The sequence below is a fragment of the Daucus carota genome, chromosome 4 (assembly GCF_001625215.2).
Source record: "Daucus carota subsp. sativus chromosome 4, DH1 v3.0, whole genome shotgun sequence".
Taxonomy (NCBI): domain Eukaryota; kingdom Viridiplantae; phylum Streptophyta; class Magnoliopsida; order Apiales; family Apiaceae; genus Daucus; species Daucus carota.
In genome coordinates this window covers 17,945,922-17,956,123 of record NC_030384.2, presented here as the reverse complement: position 1 = coordinate 17,956,123, position 10,202 = coordinate 17,945,922, and the positions used below count along the sequence as shown (strand labels likewise).

Sequence of the window (10,202 nt, the reverse complement as noted above, 5' to 3'; positions counted from 1 at the left end):
AAGTGGTATTGCCTCCTGAAGAGGTTCAAGCCCCTGAAGTGGCTGTAACAAATACTCCTGAAAAGGAAATTGCCCCAGAAGTGGCACATGCCCTGGAAGTGGCAAATGCCCCAAAAGTGGCAAATGCTTCCATAGAAGCAAAGGTACCTGAAAGTTATGAGATCTCAATGATTTATGTACATAAAGGGGAATTATTGGATCATGAGAGTACTAAGATTGATGATGTGTATGTTTTTCCGTGATATGTGATATTATGATAAACTCCGATCCTAAAGTGTCGACAATGAGATGATTAGATCGTGAGAGTATTGAGATTGATGATATGTATGTGATATTATTATGAACTCCGATCCGGAACCACAAAGTGTGGAAGAGTGTCGACAATGATATGATTGGCCAAAATGACAATTTGCAATCCAGGAAGAATTGCAATCCTTGCGCAAGGGAAATGTATATGGACCTATAGTTCAAACACCAGCTGGTGTAGTCACTGTTGGGAATAGATGAGTATTTGTATGAAAATGAAATGAGAGAAATGAAATTGTGAGATATAAAGCTTGGCTGATAGCTCAAGGATTCTCTCAGAAACCTGGATTTGATTATCAAGAAACATACTCTCCTATAAGGGATAGAGTCATTTTTGTTTCTTAATGGGTATAACTTTAATCACCAGGAAATATACTCCTGTAATAGATGGAGTTACTTTTAATTTTCTAATGAGTATGGCTTTGGTAACACGTCTGATGGACGTTGTGATAGCATACTTATATGGATCACTTGATAGTGGTATTTATATGAAAATCCCTGAAGGATTAAAGATAGAGGACACTAAGCCTCGACATTTATATTATGTTATATCACAACTATCATTATATGGTTAAAATAATTTGATCCTATGTGGTACAACAGGCTTAGGAAATAATTATTGAATGATGGATATGTTAATAACCAGGTATGTCCTTGCATTTTTATTGAACGTTCACCAACTGTTTATGTTAGCTATATATGTGGATGATTTGAATATTGTTGGTACTTCTGAAGATATTACCAATGCTATTAACTATTTGAAAAATGAATTTTGAAATGAAAGATTTTGGAAAGACAAGGTTTTGTTTAGGTATACAGGTGGAGCACTTATCTTCAAGCATATTTGTTTATCAATCAAACTACACTGAAAAGGTCGTTGATCAGTTCTACATGGACAAAGCTCATCCACTAACCACGCCAATGGTTGTTCGATCACTCGAAGTTGAAAAGGATCCCTTCTGTCCTAGAAAACAGGATGAAGAATCAATCGGACCTGAAATTTCCTACCTCCATGCAATTGGAGCCCTTATGTTGCATTTGTTGTGAACCTGTTGGCGGGATTCAATTCTGGCCCAACTAAAAGATGGTGGATACATGTCAGATCTTCACTTTGGGCGATCACAAACAAAGTTACTAAAAATTCATAAAGAAAGAAAATGATGTATTTGTTTAAGACAACTCAAGGAAAGACATGTCTAAGGAGATCGAGCAAAAACACATATTGTCAGAATTCTTCTATACTCAGGAGTTTCAAGAAAATGGTGATATTGATGTACAACAAGTCCGTTCATCCGATAACCTGGTGGATAAACCTGCAAAGTCATTACCGACATCAACATTTGAGAAGTTACGAAGTAATATGGGTATACGGAGATTAAAAAGTCTACTGGATCAAGATGTCGAAATGTGAGTAATTTAATTCAGGGGGAGACTGTACTCTTTTTCCTTCGACAAGGTTTTTATCCCACTGGGTTTTTCCTTGCAAGGTTTTAACGAGGCAGTCAATCTCTATGATAACTCGCATTTGACAATCAAGGGGGAGTGTTATAAAATAATATATTAAGTGATTGTCAAAAGCTTAGTCAAGAAGACTCGCAAATCTTAACAAGTAAGTTTGGTGAAACTTACTAAGGAAGGCTCGCAAAGCTTATCAAGGAAGTCTGGCAAAACTTACTAAGGAAGACTCGCATAGCTTATCGAGGAAGACTTACGATACTTACTCGAGAAGAATCATAATACTTAACCTAGAAGTATTGTGAATCTTAGTTAGGAAGATTCATCAACCAACCTCTATAAATAGCTGGTTCAGTTGAAGTGAATTATATTCTGAAATACAACTACTTTCTCTCTCCACCTCCTGTTCTCTTTATACTTTATAAGATAGTTTCTGTCCTACCGTTGTATAGTTTAATAGTATATATTACAAGATTTACAACAAAAAGAAAATAATATAACCAGACTATCATTCTTGGTACCATCATAAAGGTTAACATTGCTTAATTAAACTGATGATTAAATGCATAAAATATGGAGTGGCATCTCACGTGTAGTACCTGATTATATTGAATCTAGACAATACCCTCCATTGCCCCTAAGAGCTCTTACTTTATCTATAGGCATAATATCTATTTGAAATGTTAACATTAAGTCCTATGATTTATAAATATTGGAAGTACATATTATAGCTGAATTTAAAATGTTTTATTATAATACTCATAGTATAATTATATGATTTAGTTGTTGTACCCAAATTTTGTTATCGCAATATTGGAGGCCCATAATTAGATATTGTCCTGATTCACCAAGTGTGGATGGGTTAGGATTCATGATATTATTTTGATGAAACTATTGTATGCTGAGAAAGCAGGTTCCATAAGGAGGTTCTTGGTTGCCAAGGAACCTATTCGGGAACTATGATATTGGAACTCTCTAGGAAGCTCCTAGAATTATCATAGAAGCTCATTGGTGGAGCTCTATAATGATAGTACAGAGGCAGGTAGCTTTTGTAAAATTACAGGGAGGTTCTTGGTGGCTTGAGAACCTGTTTATGTTCGACCATCCTTAAGCACAAAGCATTTCTCACCATATACGTGAAAGCAACTTAGTGATGTTTTTTGATTGGCCATTACTTCATATGTTGTCTTTTCCAGGTCTTTATATATATATCAGGGTTTAGTTTTGAGTGTAGCAAGTGGTATTCACGACTTTATAACAAAAATAGATTAGAAGTCTTGATTGATTTATCATAGTCCTTGCAACTTCAATCAAGGTTCTTTTTCTTCCTTTTCACCATTCTGTTTGATGCGGAGTCCTAGGGGATGAATACTGCCTTGAGATACCCTTGTCCGTGTAGAAGTCATTTAGAATTCTATTATATAATTCAGATTCATTATCAGATCTAATTGCTCGCATAGGCAAGTTAGCTTCATTTTCAATTTTCTTGATATGCAATGATGACTTGTGTTGCTTCCTTTTTTGAATGTAAGAACAATACCTATGTGTATTGGAGTAATCAACGAATACCACCAAAGCATATACTTTCTTTGAAATAGACATGATGTTGACTGGTACAAAGAGATCCAAGTGGATCAGATGCAGGGGCGAACCATGTCAAACATACCTCTGCTTTTATATGATGGTTTCTTCGACTTTCCGGTTTCACATGCATCGCATATACCTTCTTGACAGAAATTCATCTGTGACATACCTCTCACTAATTCCCTCTTAACCAAAGAATACATTATCTTGAAATTTAAGTGCGAGAGCTTTCAATGCCATAACCAACTTTCATCAGTAGAGGTCTTGCTATAGAAATACTTGACCTCCCCTTTGCTTGTTGAGTCAATGTCGGCTATAAACTTGATTTTCTTCCTCCGCGTAGAGTAAGATCCTTATCTCTCCAGTTTCAAACCAAACAAGATTCTTTGTGAAATGTTACATCGTATCCTTTCTCACAGAACTGATTAATACTTAACAAATTGTGTTACAGTCCTTTAACCAGAGATATGTCTTCAATGAGAACATTTCCAACCTTTAGTTGACCATATCCCGTTATGAAACCTTTGTTGTCATCTCCAAAGATTACAACCGGGTCGGTCCTTATAACCACATCCGTGAGTAGGGAATTTTCTCCTTTCATGTGTCTTGAATAGCCACTATCAAGAACTTACATGGCTATTCTTCTTTTCTCTACACCCTGAAAACACAAATTGATTAGTTTTGGCACCCAAACTTGCATGGGTCCAGGGGGTTTGGGGCAAACAAGAGTATTAACAGGCTCCTTTTAACATGAACAGGTTCAGGAAACCGGTAATACTAAATTGAATAAGCATTTGAAGATACGTTAGAAATCAATCAAACGCTTAATGAGATATTATGTGACCTGAAATTTTGTAAGGTTGGAAAATAATTTATCAGATTCTTTGACAAAGGGTCTATCTAGGAAAAAGATCCTAGATTCATCGATGGGAATGGGGCTAATCCCATACTTATGCATCATCGATAGTATAAACCCTACTTGTTTAATATGTTCCAAGGGTAAAAACAAGATGAATAGAGGATTGTGTGAGAGTCTTCAATATAAGGAGTAACACTCCTTAGAAGATGTATGTAGATACATTTCTACCCCCATTCCTATGATGATGGAGTGCTTATATAGTGAACGGTAAGGTTGAGTATTCGTACTCTTAATAAGTCTTAAGCCAGAATTTGTAAGGTATTTTTTTGTTCACTAATACGTTTGAGAACTTACCTACGTGATAGGAGTTGTGTGGTTACAACTATGAGGTACGGGCTAATCTCTAAAACTCTCCTAGGTCAGTTATTGCGCATGATTATATAGCGCAACCCTAAAAATGAATTTCCGTATTATATGTGTTATGTTGATATTTGGTTGAAAGAATCAAGTTTCATGCGTACACCCGACAAGGAAAGTCAAAATTGGAAAAGGCCTGGATACTGTTTTTAAAGAGGAACTCATCCAACTACTCCGGAGCTATGCAGATGTCTTTGCCTGGAGCCCGGACGACATGCCCGGGTTGGATGAATCATTGGCAATGCACAGCCTTGACGTCGACCCAAAAAAGAAGCCTGTTAAACAAAAACGAAGAAATTTCGCCCCGGAGAGGCAGAAGGCAATAGATGAGGAAGTTGGCAAGTTAATGAAGGCGGATATCATATGTGAGATCAAATACCCGGAATGGCTCGCCAACGTAGTCATGGTTAAGAAAGCAAACGGCAAGTGGAGAATGTGCGTCGACTACACGGATCTGAATGCAGCATGCCCCAAGGACCCTTATCCTCTACCAAGCATTGATCAGCTCATTGATGCCACATCAGGACACCTGATGTTAAGCTTTATGGACGCCTTCTCCGGGTACAACCAGGTTAAGATGAACCCAGCAGACATAGCCAAAACAGCCTTCATAACCCATCGGGCGGTGTATGCCTACAAACTGATGCCTTTCGGGTTAAGGAACGCCGGGTCTACATACCAGAAGGCAATGAATGAAATCTTCAAAGACCAACTCGGAAGAAATCTGGAATGCTATGTCGACGACATCATCTCCAAGTCAACATCAGTCCCGGGTCACATTTCAGATCTCAGAGAATGTTTTGAGAACATGAGAAGGACTAAACTAAAACTCAACCCGGACAAATGCACCTTCGGAGTAGAGGCTGGAAAGTTTTTAGGCTTTATGATAAGCAACCGGGGTATCGAGGCCAACCCGGAGAAGATCAAGGCAATTCAAGAAATGCAACCACCACGGACTCAAAGGGAAGTTCAGAAGCTAGCAGGGTCCTTAGCGGCACTCCGAAGGTTTGTCTCCAAACTTGCTGAAAGATGTCTACCATTCTTTGAATTGTTAAAAGGGGCAAAAAATCAGAAATTAGTAGAATGGAGCCCGGACTGCCAAAGAGCCCTTGATGAAATCAAAGCATATCTGTCCAAACCCCCAATCCTGACAAAAGCCTTACCCGGAGAACCTCTCTATCTATACCTGTCTGCCGGTCCCTTGGCCGTCGGGGCAGCCTTGATCCGGGAGGAAGCCGGGAAACAGAAGCCCGTCTACTATGTTAGCCAAGTCTTGAAGGATGCGGAGACCAGATATCCCAACTTAGAAAAATTCGCATTTGCACTAATCACCGCATCCAGGAAACTCAGGCACTACTTTCAAGGAAGAGAAATCAGGATTGTCACAGACCAACCTTTGAGGAAAATCATTCACAAACCTGACATCTCCGGGAGACTGGTGAACTGGGCAATCGAACTTAGCCAGTTCAGCCTAACATTCCTACCCCGGACAGCAGTCAAAGCCCAGGTCCTAGCAGATTTTGTGGTAGAATGCAACTTCCCAGAAAACCAGACAACTCCTATGGAAACTGAACCGGAAGCCCCGGAAAAACCTAACCCGGAGTCTTGGATACTCCACGTTGATGGATCCTCAACAACCGAAAGGTCAGGAGCCGGACTCATCCTAAAGAGCCCGGATGGATTCACCATCAAAACAGCAATCTCTTTCAACTTTGCAGCAACCAACAATCAAGCAGAGTATGAAGCCCTGTTAGCAGGATTGAGGTTGGTCCAGACCCTGTCAATCCGAAACCTCACCATCTACAGTGACTCCCAGATTGTAGTCAGACAAACTAACGGAGAGTATCTCGCCAAAGACCCGATCCTGACAAGGTATCAAGCCCTGGTAAAAAGTTACCTTACCCTGATCCCCGGGTACAAAATTCTACAAATCAACAGAGAAGAAAATTCGGAAGCAGATAACCTCTCCAGACTTGTCCAGAACTCAGCTGACTTGGAAAGCTCGGTTTATTTTGAAGAGCTGCATAAACCAACAATCGAGCACGAAGAAGTTTTTGAAATCAATGACAACCCTACCTGGATGACTCCCCTGATCAACTACATAGAGAAGGGAGAGCTACCCGAAGACAAAGGAAAAGCCCAAAGACTAAAAGCTAAGGCGGCCAAGTTTTTCGTAGAAAACGGGATCCTATTCCGTAGAACTTACTCAGCCCCGATCCTAAAATGCATCAGCCCGGAAGAATCTGAGTACTGCTTGAGGGAAGTCCACGAAGGGATCTGTGGAGATCACATGTCGGCAAAAAGCCTGGCATATAAAATCATCCGGCAAGGCTACTACTGGCCAACCATACACCAAGATGCTATGGAATTTGTGAAAAGATGCAAGAACTGTCAGTTGTTCAGCAACGTGCCCCGGGTAAGCCCTGTCCTACCTTCCTCAGTTTTATCCCCGATCCCCTTTGCTGTATGGGGAATAGACATCATGGGACCCTTTCCCCGGGCTAAAGGAGACCTCAGATACTTGCTTGTCTCCATTGATTATATGACCAAGTGGGTTGAAGCCAAGGCAATGCGGACGATCAATCAGCAAGATGTCATCCGGTTCATGGACAACATCCTGATGAGATTCGGGCTACCAAGAGTCCTGGTCTCAGATAATGGACCCCAGTTCATAGGGGCGGACTTTGAAAGCTACCTGGCTGAAAGAGGCATCAAGCACAAGAAGTCTTCAGTCGCCTATCCCCAAGGAAATGGCCAGGTAGAGGTCACCAACCGGATCCTCCTGAGGAGAATTGAAAAAAGGCTAGAAGAAAGCAAGAGCAAATGGCCAGAAGAATTACCACATGTTCTTTGGTCATACCGAACCAGTCCCCGGACAAGCACCGGAGAAACTCCTTTCAAGTTGGCCTATGGAACGGAGGCAATGCTCCCAATCGAAGTCGGGTCACCTTCCCACAGAGCAATCAACTTTGATGAAACTGCGAACGAAGAAGGACTCCGGGTCAACCTGGACTTGGTAGATGAGGTCCGAGACCAGGCAATCGCAAGGATGGAAAAATACAAAGAGAAGACCCGGGATCACTTCAGCAAAAAATCCCGGGTTAGGAATTTTCAAACAGGAGACCTTGTCCTACGAGACACCGAAGCCTCTGATCCGACCAACACAGGCAAGCTGATGCCTAAGTGGGAAGGCCCTTACAAAGTCAAAGAAGTCCTAAGGCCGGGCACCTACAAATTGGAGCATATGGACGGGTCAGAAGTATCCAACACCTGGCATGGTCTTAGGTTGAGGAAGTTCTATCAGTAAAATCAACGAGAAGGAAGGATCCTAGAAGACAGCCATATATCCCTAAAAAGCAATCATGTACTTTTGATCATTATCAAAGCTGTGTAATCTTCTGAATATCAATGAAGTCTTTTGCTACTAATGAATATATATTGTTATTTACTTAGAAAATTTCTAAGGCAATCAAAAACATATTAAAGCAATCAACCCGGGTAAGCTCTGCCCGGGTCCATCCATTTCATTTACTTGGGAAATTTTCTAAGTGCAAACACATACAAAGCAATCAACCCGGGTAAGCTCTCCCCGGGTCCACCTATCTTATTTGCTTGGAAAAATTTCTAAGTGCAAACATGTATAAAGCAATCAACCCGGGTAAGATCTACCCGGATCATCTATTTTATTTGCTTGGAAAAATTTCTAAGTGCAAACATGTATAAAGCAATCAACCCGGATAAGATCTACCCGGATCATCTATTTTATTTACTTAGGAAAATTTTCTAAGTGCAAAAATGTATAAAGCAATCAACCCGGGTAAGCTCTGCCCGGGTCCATCCATTTCATTTACTTGGGAAATTTTCTAAGTGCAAACACATACAAAGCAATCAACCCGGGTAAGCTCTTCCCGGGTCCACCTATCTTATTTGCTTGGAAAAATTTCTAAGTCAAACATACTTAAGCAATCATTATAAGTAATCAATCCGGGCATACTCCACCCGGCAACACCTGTATCATCTCTACTTAGAAAAATTTTCTAAGTGCATAATTATTCTAAAGCAATCAATCTGGATAAGAAATGTACGAAGCAAAAAGAAAGCATTCACAAACAAATACGACAAGAAAATATTCGATCAAATCAGCAACCAAACATCAACGAACCCGGGTCTAAATAGACCCCGGGCAAACATTCTTAGTCTTACAAAAAACATTGTTCTTAAGTCAAATATAAACAAACTGGAAAGAGAAGAGGATCAGTCAGCAAGAGTCTCATCAGCAGGAGTTTCATCAGCCGGAGTCTTCTCAACCGGAGTCTCATCAGCCGGCTCAGAATCAGCAGAAGAAGAATCTAGATCGCCATCGACACCCGGGTTGGCAGGAGGAAGAAAGCTAGGAGAAGGGCCTTCGTAAGGATCCGGCTCTCCCTTCCCAGCCTTAATTTTGTCCTTAGCAGCCAGATAGAGCTCTATAAAGCTCTGCAAGGAAGCCTCCGGGTCAGTCTTGATGTGCCGCTCGGCAACATGCCAACACCGGACAACTTCGAGAGCTCCGGCAGCGGCCAAGGCATCCGCATAAGCGGTGGACTCCTGGAACTCCGCAATAACCTTCGCCGGTTCCTCTCTCCCTTCCAAGAGCTTCTTCAGATCAGCCACCTCCTTCTCCAGCCCGGTGACTTTCTTCTCAGCGCTGTCAGCCCGGGTCCCAGCATCCTTAATCTTCTGATTCAGCTCAGCCTCTTTCCGGATCTCAGCCTCTTTGATCTTAGAAGCCACCCCGGACTCCAAAGCCTCCCGGGCTGACTTCTCCACATCCAGATCCTTCTCCAGCTTCGTGACCCGAGCGAGGCTCTTCACGGAAAGATCCCTCTCCTGCTTCAAGCTGTTCAATGCATGAGTATTGAACCCGGCCAGACGACCACCAAGCTGAAAAAGAAGCAGGACACCGGGGTCAATAAAACCGGAAATTACGAAAATGAAGAAGGAAAGCAAAGTACAAGAAAAAAGAGAGGGAGAGGAGTCGGATTGTAAGATACCTGACCCCACAAGTTCCCGATTTCTTTGAAATTCGTGGCGAGACCCTCATCCTCCATCATCTCCCAGTCTTGGTCAGAGGGAAGTTCGGACATCAACCCGAGCACTTTCTTAACCGGGTACTTGCCAAACTTAGGAGCCGGCCGGGAACCGCCCCCAACCTCGACTCCAAGATCCACCACCTCCATAGCCGACCTACCCGGGTCCTCCACCGTCATGTCAATCACTTGCTTCTGAGAAGAATCAGTCTTTTTCCGCTTCTTCTTTGGCTCGTGGACCGGGCTCTCCACCTCCTCAGCATCAGCAACCAACTCCGGATCCTCCACCCGCAGTTTAGGATCCGGAGTAGCATCCGGGGTAGCACTCGACTGCCCGGTCCCTTCCGTCCCCTGGCGAGAGGACCCGGACTCCCCTTTCTTCCCCGGTTTCTTCCCCGATTTCTTCTTCGGCTGGGGCTTTGGGGGCACATGGACACCTCCCAAGTTCCTAAGTGCAGCAGCAAAAGAGTCTTTAGCAGACATGATACTCCAGAGATCCGGATTAAAATAAG

The 10,202-nt window shown here is 42.1% G+C and overlaps 1 protein-coding gene across 1 annotated transcript; it reads right to left on the bottom strand.

Moving 5' to 3' along the window:
- Positions 1 to 8,429: 8,429 nt before the first annotated feature.
- On the bottom strand, positions 8,430 to 10,202 carry LOC135152388 (uncharacterized). The gene is made up of 2 exons (XM_064092568.1): positions 9,655 to 10,202; positions 8,430 to 9,544 (listed from the first exon to the last, which is right to left on the bottom strand). Exons 1-2 carry the CDS (start codon positions 10,171 to 10,173, stop codon positions 8,876 to 8,878), a joined length of 1,188 nt encoding a protein of 395 aa, XP_063948638.1. The 5' UTR covers positions 10,174 to 10,202; the 3' UTR covers positions 8,430 to 8,875.